At 50.9% G+C, this 13,629-nt stretch overlaps 1 protein-coding gene across 1 annotated transcript in view; it reads right to left on the bottom strand.

Moving 5' to 3' along the window:
• Positions 1-973: 973 nt before the first annotated feature.
• LOC147737380 (uncharacterized) overlaps positions 974-13,629 on the bottom strand; it is a 210,665-nt gene continuing 198,009 nt past the window's right edge. The window contains exon 2 of the mRNA XM_086928029.1: positions 974-3,101. Within this exon, the coding sequence (XP_086784155.1) occupies positions 1,122-2,444 (1,323 nt within the window). The 5' untranslated portion in view covers positions 2,445-3,101 and the 3' untranslated portion in view covers positions 974-1,121. The remainder of the gene's footprint in view (positions 3,102-13,629) is intronic.

The following is a 13,629-nucleotide window of genomic DNA, read 5'->3' as shown; positions in this document are numbered from 1 at the left end:
ATTCTTTGTAATACTCATGGTATTGCTTGTTTTGTTTTCGCCACAAAAAGGTCAATTGCTGCCATTAAACTATGTGATGTGATACTGCAGTAGATTCTGGTGTGCAGAGTTATGTGTTCTTGGTGCAACTTGATAAATAATTTCTTTTTTTTTTAAAGACACTCCGGCGTACCGGGAGAGACCCAGACTGGAGCACAATCACTATAATCGGAAAGTTCTAAGCAATCTTGGCAGTCAGGCCACAATTTATCCGCCATACGTAGGGTCTTTAAACAAAATTTTTTGAAGAATTTAGGAGAGCTGAATTTATACATGAAACCTGGCTCCCCTACCCCTACAAGCATAGCTTTGAACATTCGGCCTATCAAAGAGTCATCTGGGGAAAGCAATAACATCCAAGAGTTCTTTAATTAGTAGGCCCAACAGTACAACGGAAGATCTGGTAGGCCCATTCCCCCTCGCTGAAATTCTCGTGAGAAATGCGCATGCGCGGGCAGCCGCGCATGCGCATTAGTAGCCAAGATGGCGACGCGGTTACCAGAGTGAGCCCCAGAGACGCAGCCGACAAGGTAAGTGGTGTTTATTGTTTTTAAAATCATTATTTAAGTATTTAGGGAGGGCGGGAGGGAGGCCGGTAGTATTTAGCGGTGTTGATAGTTGGGCCTTCTATCATCTGGTATTTCAATGTCCCACATAATTTGAAATGTAATTTTTCTGTAATTCATTCCTCGCACAATAACTGTGTGTTCGCTGATGTCTTTGTAGGTTTTCTAATCGACTAAAGCTCTTCACACATTCACTGCATTTAAATGGTTTTTTTTCTCCTGTGAGTTCGCTGATGATACCTTAATGCTGAAACTACTGTCACACTCATCACAATGATAGGGTTTTCCCCCGTGTGTGTTCGCTGATGAATTTGTAGGGATGATAATCGACTAAAGCTCTTCCCACATTCACTGCACTTGAACGGCTTTTCTCCTGTGTGTGTTCGCTGATGTCTTTGAAGGCTTGATAACTCACTAAAGCACTTTGCACATTCAGTGAACTTGAATGTTTTTTCTCCTGTGTGTGTTCGCTGATGACTTTGTAGCTTTGATAATCGACTAAAGCTCTTCCCACATTCATTGCACTTGAATGGTTTTTCTCCTGTGAGTTCGCTGATGTTTCCTTAATGCTGAAGAGTCGCGAAAACTACTGTCACATTCACTACAATAATAGGGTTTTTCCCCCGTGTGTGTTCGCTGATGACTTTGTAGGTTTGATAATTGACTAAAGCTCTTCACACATTCACTGCACTTGAATGGCTTTTCTCCTGTGTGTGTTCGCTGATGTCTTTGAAGGCTTGATAACTCACTAAAGCACTTTGCACATTCAGTGCACTTGAATGTTTTTTCTCCTGTGTGTGTTCGCTGATGACTTTGTAGCTTTGATAATCGACTAAAGCTCTTCTCACATTTATTGCACTTGAATGGTTTTTCTCCTGTGTGAGTTCGCTGATGTTTCCTTAATGCTGAAGAGTCGCGAAAACTACTGTCACATTCACTACAATAATAGGGTTTTTCCCCCGTGTGTGTTCGCTGATGACTTTGTAGGTCTGATAATTGACTAAAGGTCTTCACACATTCACTGCACTTGAATGGCTTTTCTCCTGTGTGTGTTCGCTGATGTCTTTGAAGGTATGATACCCGACTAAAGCACTTTGTACATTCACAGCACTTGAATGGTTTTTCTCCTGTGTGAGTTCGCTGATGATACCTTAATGTAGACGAGACGCGAAAACTACTGTCACATTCACTACAATGATAGGGTTTTTCCCCTGTGTGTGTTCGCTGATGATTTTGTAGGTATGATAATTGACTAAAGCTCTTCACACATTCACTGCATTTAAATGGCTTTTCCCCTGTGTGTGTTCGTTGATGTCTTTGAAGGCTTGATGAATGACTAAAGCACTTTGCACATTCACTGCACTTGAATTGTTTTTCCCCTGTATGTGTTCGCTGATGACTTTGAAGGTATGATAACTGACTAAAGCACTTTGCACATTCACTACACTTGAATGGCTTTTCTCCTGTGTGTGTTCGCTGATGTCTTTGAAGGTGTGATAACTGACTAAAGCACTTTGCACATTCAGTGCACTTGAATGGCTTTTCCCCTGTGTGTGTTCGCTGATGTCTTTGTAGCACTGATAATCGACTAAAGCTCTTTACACATTCACTGCAATTGAATTGTTTCTCTCCTGTGTACGTGTGCTGATGAAGCCTGAGTAGTGATGACATTCTAAAGCTCTTGGTGCATGTGCATGCTTCTTCTTTCTTGGTTACTGTCTGTGGATCGGGTATATATTTGTCTACATCCCATGACTGTATTTCCTGATGGGCCAACATGGCTGATAAAGCACTTCTGTTTTTCTCACACACTTTATATGCGTGCAGTATTTTGCACATTTGATTTCTGTTTTAACAATAAATGCAATAGCCACCAAATATTTTCCACACTCCTAATATGTGGAAGAAGTCTTTGTAGGTGATTGTGCCTTCAGATTGGATTAGGGCTATGCACGCGTGAGGGTAAAAATGTATCTTCCTTCTGGCCCGCGCAAATTAGGACAGTCTATGGTATTGAAGATACAAGAACTCCTCTTTCCTTTACCCGTCAGTTGTCTGGCTCCGCTCTGTTGTGCTCTTCTCTGGTTACTGTTGTTTGTCCAGAAAGAGTTTAAAATTCACCTAGAGCACGGAATGATGGCTTGTCATCATATTAGAAAACAGAACTCTGCGGTAATCACACCATACAGATCCCATGATCAAAGTTGGTATTGGACACTTGTTTATACAGGAGGCGGTTTGTTATTGTTGTTGCCTTAATTTTCCTAAGATCATTTCTTCATCTTGTGGCGTGGAGGTGCACAGCTCAGACTCTTACAATCACTGAACTGCCCTTGATGCTTCATCCGGGATCTGTCAGTTTGTGTGCAGGTTCCTCTGTCGCCGACTGCGCTGATGTTTTGCTGAATACTGTAGCTCAATATTTCTGCTATTATTGAAGATTTACAGCATTCGCTTCATTATTGATGGTCATTTCATACAGTCAAGGCTTGTTTTCTGTTGGATGTAAAGATATTGAAAATTACTAAATTGAAACATATTGGAATTATAATTCACAATGTTAACTGCTTGTAAAAGACATTTCGGGGGAGATTTACCAAATATCCACGCAATGCTGCACAGCCCTCCCCCCGCGAGGCTACGCTGCATTGTACGACAGGGAGGGAGTAGGAGAGCACCATTTTTTCAAAGATATGGCTCTCTCCTTCCCTTTCCCTTGCGCCCAGCACTGATTACAGCGGCCCTGGGCCATAAACACACCTTTTTTTTTTTTCTTCAAATTATTTTTATTCACTTTTGTAGCAATAAAAAACTTCACAATACATCAATCTCTGTTGGAGGTGGTACAACAGTGCAGCCCTGCCAATAGAATGTATACATTAGTTTGCGTATATACAGACTGAGGGCATGGGGTCACACATAACTGATGCAGCGTGAGACCGGCGGGCGGTACTCGAGGGGAAGGAGGGGGGGGGGGAACTAGGTACCAGTTGTGGGAAGAGGGAGTTTGAGACCATAGGTCATGTGACTACAGGGAGATGGGGGAGAATACCCTAATGAGGGGAGAAGCAACTAGGGGAGGGGGGAAGGAATCAAAGGGGCGAAGGCTGAGGCAGGGGGGCAGAGTTAAACTGATTGTACTAGGCATATCTGTGACGAAGGCAGCGAGGGGGACAATGAAAAGGGGTGGGGAGAACGTAGGGCGCCCAGCTGGGGAGGCAGGATGCGAGGAAGGGATGGGAGATTAGGCCATGTGCGTGTTAGAGAGGCGTTGGTGCTGACGGGGACGCCGCGGTGTGTTGTGAGACAGTTGGGGCGTCGCGTCTGTGGGCTTGCAGGAATTGATGGGACAGTGTGGCCCACTCTAAGGATATAGGGTTCTTCCGCTGGCCCCTTGCCTCCTCCTCCCGCAGTGTATCTTCCTCTGCCATAGCCCATTTTTTTACCGCTCCCACCCATGTCTCAAATGAGGGGCCGGCAGCCGCCCGCCATTGCATGGCTATGTTCCTTTTCGCTAAGAGCAAGGATAGGGCTGCACATCTGACCTGTACCTTGTGTGTCTTCGGCCGGCGGAAGATTCCCAACGCAACTGCCTCCCAGGAGCGAAGGTCTGCGAGGCCTGTGAGGGTGCAAAGTGAGTCAAGAATGGCCGGCCAATAGGATTGAAGAGTCGGGCAACTCCAGAACATGTGTAGGAAGTGTGCATCCGGAGAATGACATTGGGGGCATAGGAACTGTGTGTCGGCCGCTGTAGGCGTGCAGGGGACTGATAGGCCCGGTGTAAAATATGGAATTGGATATTTTTTAACCTTGCGTTTCTCGAGACTTTCTTTGGGAATTCGAGCACCCTATCCCACTCCCCGTCGTGCAATTGCCGTCCGAACTCGTCCTCCCAAGTGGCCCGCAGAGTGAGTAAAGGTTTGTATGTGAGTTCCCTGATTGACTTATGGAGCCAAGTGACAAGGTGCCTGCCGCAGCCCATGTAAAGGATGGAGTGGATTACGGGGTGTGTTGCAGGTTCGCCTGCTGTTAGGTCACCATGTGGGCGGAAGCAGTCAATGAGTTGGTGGTGCGTCAGAAACTGTCGGGCGGGAGGTCGTGGTCCTCTATAAGTTGGTCGTACGGACGAAGTTGGCCCTCTGCAAATAGCGTCTCCGCTTCCGGGATCCCTGATTCTGTCCATACGTGCATCATGGCGCTCGTGAAGTATGAGTCCCCACGTGGCCAACCCACTAGTGGTATTTGGGGGGAATAGCAAGGAGTCCCTGGCGCCAAACGGTGTATACGTAACATACATCGGCGGGCAACCGATACCTGCAGAGGATATGTCCGGCGGGGCTTGGTACCGGGGAGCAGCATGCAACAGAGTTCTGGTGTGGGGATAGGGCCGTGTGATGTGTGAGTTTCCCCAGCGTGTCTGCCAGCCGTCCAGTATGACAGCCACTGAAGGTGCGCTGCTAGGAAGTATGACTCGAAGGCAGGGGCACCCAGGCCTCCCCGTGTGGTGGGTAGTTGAAGCTTGGTGAGGGCTATTCTATGCCGGCCGTCTCCCCACACCAGTGTGCGGAGTTGCGTGTCCAACTCCTGGAAGAAGCTTCTAGGTGGGACAACCGGGAGGTTGGTGAAGTAGTACAATAGTCGGGGACGATGACCATCTTTGCAAGTGCTACACGACCGATAGGGGCCAATGGGAAGTGTTTCCAAAAGCCTACCAAGGCTCGGATGCTGGTGAGGACTCTGCGGTGGTTGCCCTCGTACATATCAGTGGGCGACCGATAGAGGCGGACTCCCAGATACCGTGAGGCGCCCTCGGCCCAGGAGAGGTGCTGCATACCGATCTGGACTTCTCGAGGGTTTAGGGAATGATGCAGGGGATACACCACCGATTTCTCCCAGTTCACTCGGAGGCCAGATGCCTCTGCAAACTCGGAAAGGATCATCCATATGGGGGTTAGGTCCCTGGTGATGTCCCGGACGTATAATAAAAGATCGTCCGCATACATGGAGACACAGTGAATCGTATCAGCTATGGGAATGCCCCATGCCGTGCCCTCCTGGCGCAGGCGAATCGGCAATGGCTCTACGGCTAAGGCAAAGGTCAGTGGCGATAGGGGGCAGCCCTGTCTTGTACCTCTTTTGACTCGTACCGGGGCCGAGATGTATTTGCCAAGTCTGACCCGAGACGTCAGATTAGTGTAGAGCAGTCGAGTGTATCGTGTAAGGGTGGAACCTATTCCCGTCCGGCGGAGTACAGAAAAGAGGTATGGCCAGGTCACAATATCGAAGGCTTTTTAGAGATCTAAGATAATACAGGCCGCGCGTGGAAAGGCGTCGCCCACTTGGTCCTGAATATGAAAGACTGGTCTGATGTTCTGGGATGTGTTCCTGCCGGGGACAAAACCGTTTTGGTCTGGGTGTATTAGGGGACGAAGTATTAGTTCAAATCGGGTGGCCAGAATTTTCACCAGGATTTTGCAGTCCGCTGAAAGGAGTGTGATGGGGCGGTAGGAGGATAGCTGTTGCGGGTCTCTGTGCGTTTTGAGAAAGGATACAATCACAGACTCTCGGAGAGAGCTCGGGAGCTCCTCCCGCTCGAGAGCGTCCGTGATCATGGCTGTGAACCGTGGGGTCAGCAATGTGGAGAAGGTACTGTAGTACTCGAGAGGTAGCACATCAAGGCCTGGGGCCTTGTTCCGAGCTAGGGAACGTATCGCGCTGGAGACGTCGGTCGCTGTGATTTTCACATCCAGGGTGTCCCTGGTTTCTTTCTCGATATGGGGAAGTGGCAATGAGTCTAGGAATTGTGAGGCCACATCCTGCTGATAGTGTGTCTGAGTGCTGTACACGGTGGCATAATAGTGCTGGAACGCATCTAGTATATCTTGTTGAGAGCGTACTAGAGTGCCCGCGGGGGACAGAATTTCGGTAATAGGTGTTGCATCCGAGTCTTGCCCTGCCAACCACGCCAGTAGTGTGCCCGTTTTGTCCCACTCTTTGTGGACGCGGGCGGCATATTCTCGGAAGTTGAACTTGCGCATATCCGCCAGAGCGGTGGTGTATTTCGTTTTGGCCTCAGCCACCTGGGCCGCTGTAGCCGCTTGTGCATCCTCCTTCTTGGTGAGTGTTGCTAGCGTACGTTCTGTGTCAACGAGTGTGCGTTCAAGCGTGCGGCGGGCCCCCGTTATCTGTTGAATGCTAGCGCCCCGTGCCACTACTTTGAATCCGTCCCATTCCACGAGTCTGGTGGTGGCGGTCCCGGTGTTGGAAGTGAAATACTCTTGGATCGTCTGCGCATGTTCATGTCTGAAGACCTGGTCTGTGAGACACCCTTCGGGAGGCACCACGTGGGTACCGGAGGGTGGGGTGGTCTTCAGCGGATGCTCAGGCTGTGTGCGTCGTGGTCTGAGATTACGCGGCCTAAGTAGTCAGTGGGTTGGATCATGGGTAGTATTGACTGGGTGCATAAAAATCTGTTGAGTCTTGTCCGCAGATTATGCGGGATGGAGTGGAATTAGTACAACTGACTATGGGGGTGGTGTGCTCTCCAAGCATCTACTAGTGACCAGTGTGTGACCCAGCTACGGAATCTTCTGGTTCGTGTGTGGGCTGGGGAATGCAGGGGTGGAGGATGGGACCTGTCGAGTGTAACGTCAAGTTCACAGTTGTAGTCGCCCCCTAGTATCCATGGGAGCGTGGCAAATTGGGCCAGTACGTCCGAGAGGGAGTCCCAGTATCTATCCTGCTCTGTGTTGGGTGCGTAGATGCTACCTAAGAGGATTGGCCACCCATCCAATAGACCCTCCAACAGAGCATACCTTCCCTCCTTATCCACCACCCTACATGTCTCCCGAAAGGGGGTACCTGGTCGAATCCAGATGAGTGCACCACGCGCATATGCCAAGTACGATGTGGCGCATATGAGCCCGCGCCAGCCGGATCTTAATTTGTCTGACTTTACTGCTGTAAGATGTGTTTCCTGTAGGAACGCGATTTGAGCTTGTTGGTGCTTAATATATGCAAAGGCCGCATAGCTCTTTCGCGGCGTATGTAAGCCGCGCGCGTTCAGGGTGATTATATTAATGTCTGCGTGCAGCATGGGATGGTATGAAAAGGGTGGCTCGTGCCTAGAAGTGGCTGCTCGCATACGGGAGAAATGGGCCTGTCTGTGAGCGTGTTGGTGCTGTGCGTGGGGATGGCCCTCGCTTGCTTTCCACCATGTGTGTCATCTGCCCATATGTGCATGCCTTCATTGGGGTGGAGGGAAGGTGAGAACAGGGTAAACGAAACCAACAACTGCATGGGAAAACTGTCCCAATACGTGGGGCGCATCGGCAAGCTCGATGCGTCCAAACCAGCTCTCCTAGAACCGGGGAGCAAACAGTTGAATCTTGGGGGTGGCAGGCTGGGCCTGCGAGGCAAATTCCTTTTCGGGCGTTTGCAGGAGAAGCGGTCGTCCAATTAGGGTATACAGTGTCCATCATGTTCTGACCAGGGTTGTGGGTGTTCTCCAGGGGGGGAGTGCCCACTCGCCTTGGTCCTCGAGCTGGGCATATTGTTGGGTTGTGGCCAGCGACATCTCTATTGAGCAGAGTCAGCGATCAAGGGTGTGACCGGGACCATGGTGATGGAGTCCGATGCGGAGTGGGGTGAATTACTGTTGTCTTCACTACTTGATGAGAAAAGGTGCGGGATCCCCTCGATGTCTTCCCCTGGTTGGGGAGCCTCAAGGTCCGTGACAGCCTGAAGGGCTCTATGGCACTCCTGCAGGAGCTGCTCCAGGTCCGGGGATTCAACTTCTCGGCGCTTGGTGGATCCCTCCAATTCTGTCGTCCCTGCTGTTGCGTTTGCTGTGTGGCACCCTTCCTATTGCGGGGTGTCCTGTGGTCGCGTTTCTGTGGCTGGGTTGCAGGCGGTCCGCGTGTGCAGTGGAGATCAGCACAGTCGCACGCCTCCTCGGCCGTGGAAAAGAAGTGTGTGGAGCCCTCGTGGATCACTTTCAGGCGGGCCGGGAAGAGCACAGAGTATTGTACTTCATTCTCCCGCAGGCGCCGTTTCACCTCCAGGAATGATGCCCTGAGTTTTTGTACCACCTTGGCGTAGTCCGGGAAGATCATGACATGTTGGTTTTCGACCTGCAGAGGGCCCGCACGTCTTGCCGCCCGCAGCCCTGCGTCCTGGTCCTGGAAATGAAGGAACTTCGCTAGCAGGGGGCGAGGGGCGCTGCCGGGTATCCGATTCCGGTTAGGACCCGGTGGGCCCGTTCCAGTGAGAAGAAGGCGGTGCGGTCCTTTGTCGGGTGAAAGATTTAACCCAGGCCTCCACATATTCGATGGGGTGTGTTCCCTCGACCCCCTCCGGCAATCCTATTACGCGTATGTTGCAGCGCCGAGAGCGTCCTTACAAATTGCTCACCCGGTTCTCTACCGCGGCGAGGCGGTCCATGGCCGAACGGAGTGTCGACTGCTGGGTCTTCAAAATGGGTTGAATGTCTGCCAGGGTCTTCTCCCCCTCTCGGACCTTATCCGCCAGCTTTCATTGGTCGTCGCGGAGTAGGTTGATGTCTGTGGTAAGAGTGCCCAGGCGTTCCTCCATGGATGCCCTGGAGAGTTCAATGGCCGCCAGGACTTTGTCTAACTTGTTCGATATGGTGGGGTCCTGATGTGGCGGGGGCGCCTTGGTGAAGGTGCTAGTGCGAGGTTGCTTTTCTGGCGCGGCTTCAGGGACCGCCGTCTGTTGTGTGGCCTTTGGCTTTCCCATGGCGATGATCTGGGGTGCAGCGTCCTCGTTCATTTTCTTCTGGCGCGGGAGTGGCGTTGGGGTGCTGCTTCCCTGCGTGGTAGCCGTGTGGCTCGCCGCCTTCTTGTGGTAGGGGGCGTAGTGCGCCCTGAGATCGCCCGCGCCTCAGCGGGGGCTGCCCCGCCGTGACGCCAGTCGTGCTCGTTTGCTGGGGGCCACCGTACTCAGTGGGTCTTGCGTGTATCTTCTCCGTGCACCTGCGCTGGTAAAGAAGGCAGGGGGGTATCACCCCTCGAGAGCAGTCTGGTGCCTGCCCAAAGAAAAGTCCAGTGAGCTCCCGGGGGGCGCCGCCAGCTGTGGAGGTGCCAGGAATGGGGCCGGATCACTGCCCAGCGATCCCGGCCGCCATCCTAGGGTCAGGCAAGGACTGTTGTGGCTGTTGGTGTGCCTGCAGGTCACTCAGGCCGTCGGTAGTATCCCGTGGCGGGGGGGGGAGGAGGGGCATGCAGGAGCGACTGCTGGGCGCCGCACTCACCCCCCAGAAGTCTGTGTGCCGGGTCAGGAGGTCTCCGCGCTCCGACGGAGTCTCGGCGTGGGCGCCATTTTGGATTCAGGCAGGCACCAATTCCAGCCGTTCCCAACCGAACTCCGCACCCCCGGTGGGGGGGTGAATTTATCCACTGTCCCCTCATGGAAGTACGATGTATGTCGGGGGGGGGGGGGCGAGGGGCACCCCCGCCTCCCGTAGTAGTTCGTTGCCGGGCGGTGATCACTAGTTCCCGCCGATTGCCTCAGACTGGTGCGGGGACGTTACCGGCACTCCGCCCCTGTTCAGCGCGATTCTTGAGGGCAGGGGAGGACACCGCGACGCAGGATCCGGCTCTTCACGGCCGCCGGGCCGCGCACGTTCAGGCAGGTCGCGGCTGTCCTGCCCCGTCCCTGTTAGTAGCGGGTCGCCGCCATCTTGGCCACGGGCCCGCGAAGCTGGAGCTGTGCTGCTTCGTCGCTCCTCTGGCGCGAGGGACTCGGGTCTCTCTGGCGCTCCCGGTGCCGCCGCCGGTCCAGGGTCTAGTGGATGTGTTCTGACCCCAAAAGTATAGCGATGAATGGACAGTTGGGCCGCCCGTGGCAGGAGCCTCAGAAAGCAGCAGCCGCCATTGTGGCTCGCTAAGCCAAGCCCCCACGCCATGCACACACCTTAGCACCAGAGCGCTAGGGCGTGTGTTTGTGTGAGTCCAGCACAAGTTTTGTACAGAAAGGACACCCTTCCTGTACAAAATACTATGCCAGACACAAGGGAAAGCTTTTACCACTTTGAATGTGTGTTGCAGAGTGCAGCACACATGCAAAGTCAGAAAAGGAAGGAGAAATGAAAGCATTTCTCCTTCCTTGCACCTAGTTTTGTGGTTGCACGACAACGCCCATGCACCCCCCTTGGCAGGCACCCATGGCACCAAGTAATGCGAAATAAAGGTATGCGCAGTGTCACATTACTTTATTGTTATTTCCAGTGCTAAACAAGTTTAGCGCTGGAAAGTAAATTAGGAAACAAGATTTTTGCCATTTTGTGCCACTTTTGTGACGCAAACAGTGCAAAATCTTAGTAAATCTCCCCTTCTTCTTTATCACTTTTGAAACTTAGCAAGGAATATTTCATCATACACAGATATTTAACTAAAAGTTCTGTTGATCTTATTAATGCCTGAAAAGGAGGGGATTTACCAGTGTTTACAGAGTAACTTAGCTAAGTAAGGGCACTCACGGAGCACCCAAGTGCTAGAGGTATAGCTTAAGATAGACGCATATGGTAAAGCTTTCATTTAAACAACAATAGAGTTTAGAAAAATAGCTGGATCAGGCTGGGCTGTAAAATTTCCAGTAACTCTTCATGAAGTATACAACAAAAGTAACTCCATTCACACACTTCTTCTCATTCTTTCCAATTTACTTAAGATCATCTCAAATAGTCAAGTCAAGTAGTCAAGTAAAGAATTTGTATAGCGCACTACATACCCATAGGGTCTCAAGGCGCTTAGGGAGGAGAGGAGGATTACTTGTCAAATATCCATGTTTTAAGCTGCTTTCTGAATGCTAGGTGGTTCTGGGTAAGGCGAAGGTAAGTGGGGAGTGAGTTCCATGTTTTAGCTGCCAGGTATGAGAAGGATCTGACTCCCATGGTGGTCTTGTTGATGCGAGGTACAGTGGCGAGGGCTTGGCTGGAAGAACATAGTTGGCGGGGGGGGTGTAAAAGGACAGTCGTGAGTTGAGGCATTCTGGTCCGATGTCGTAGAGTGATTTGTGTGCGTGGGTTAGCAGTCGGAAAGTGATCCTCTTATTGACGGGTAGCCAGTGGAGGTCTTTCAGGTGACCAGAGATGTGTTCGTTACGCGGGATGTCTAATATGATCCTGGCTGAGGCTCCTGTCTTTACCTCACTGTTTTTAAGTCACCTTTGACACTTTCAACAGCTCCCTTGGTTCAAGCATTTCTGGTTTCTTCTAACCTGGAAGATTGGAACATTATGGTGAGTTGAGGGGGGTTTCCTATCGCCATAACATCTGTCCATCTCCCTGAAACTAGTGCAGCTTACAGAGCCTGGTTCTGGCCATGGAAGACAACTTTAAAAAGCAAGTCTTTAGTTATTCCTAAAGTAGATAAAGTTCTGTAAGATGCAGCTCCTTCTGGGGCTTTTGTGTAAAACAGAGTGAGGGGTTCAATGTAAGCCCCATCCTTTACATTATAAGCGCAGATAAGGCAAACAGATGTTGATTCATATAATTTAATATTCAACTATCTCAGTCATTTACTACTTATAGAGAATCCATCACAACCAATAATTTACCTGACATATCCCCGCAGCAGATGTGTGCATATTACTCTTTTCCCCCTTTTTCCAACATTACATGGCATCTGGCATGACAGTGTCCTTTTGGGGGCCAGGATGCCATTTGTGACCGGATGGGCATTTGGAAGAGCGGGAGGAGGTGTCAGTTATCCACAGGTGATGCAGCATTTCTACCTTTCCATATTTCTCATATTCAAGTTGACCTAATTTCATGTCCTTCGGCCCCCCTACTGCCCTCTGGCTGCACAGTCACTCTGTGGGGTTCTTCAGAAGTCAGATAATTGCTTCATACTCACAAGGCCATGGATCTCACTTCTTCTACAATTATTGCAGACAAAGGGCCTAGTTAGGAGTTTGTCCAACAGATTATTGCCAAAAAGCTAGGGGTGGGTGAAGAATTCCGCTCTGCCGGCGGAGCTCGCGAAGGTTGCCCACTGATCCAAAAAACTCTATGTAGAACAGAGTTCTTTTCTCAAGCGGTTCACCAACGGTAAGGTGACGAGTGCTTGTGAGAAAATATAACGCGCTAGACCTCCTCATGGTGAGTTTTCTCATTGGGGGAGGTCACAGCAGGTCACGACAACTCGAGTGTTAAAATCTGCCATTCTCGTTGATGAAGCTGCCATTCGATTAGAATATCAATTAGAGCGGCAGAAAGCAGCAGCGCCCTCTGGCATGACGCGTAGTGCTGTTCGTGCTGATTTTACAGTGGGGGTTAAATTCCTGGCACTAAAAATCAGTGAGAGCAGTGCAACTACAACCTCTGCCACTTGTGGAAGTCTGCAGAGTGCAGCGGGGTTTCCCTGGCACTTCGTGGAGTTCCACAGAGTAAAAATCTGCAAACTACACCAAGGCATTTTCAAAACGTGACAGATATCCTGTCTGCCTTATTATAATTGCTATAGGATGCAATGCATTTTTAATGGGGCGGGCAGGATACCTGTCACATTTGTGATGGAATAAACCATCCGCTGAAATCTAAATCAGGCTTTTGGTGTACATTGCGTCCAGTGTGGCTAGCTGGGCTTGAAAGATCTTGTTGTTTGTCGGTCTCTCACTGCTTTGAGGTCACCGCCAGGCAGAACTACTGCCATCTACACCCTGTACAGATCTTCCTTACGGGCAGGACATCCGTCAGCTGCGCCTTGTGCAGATCTTCCTTTCTAGGCTGGACTTCTGTCAGCTGCGCCTTGTGCAGATCTTCCTTCCAGTCAGGACTTCTGCAGCTGCGCCCTGTGCAGATCTTCCTTCCAGGCAGGACTTCTGTCAGCTGCGCCTTGTGCAGATCTTCCTTCCAGTCAGGACTTCTGCCAGCTGAGCCTTGTGCAGATCTTCCTTCCAGTCAGGACTTCTGCCAGCTGAGCCTTGTGCAGATCTTCCTTCCAGGCAGGACTTCTGTCAGCTGCGCCTTGTGCAGATCTTCCTTTCTAGGCTGGACTTCTGT

Source organism: Lissotriton vulgaris, chromosome 1_1 (genome assembly GCF_964263255.1).
Source record: "Lissotriton vulgaris chromosome 1_1, aLisVul1.2, whole genome shotgun sequence".
Classification (NCBI taxonomy): domain Eukaryota; kingdom Metazoa; phylum Chordata; class Amphibia; order Caudata; family Salamandridae; genus Lissotriton; species Lissotriton vulgaris.
Note: the sequence above shows the minus strand (reverse complement) of the source record. Positions and strands in the feature narration are given on the sequence as shown.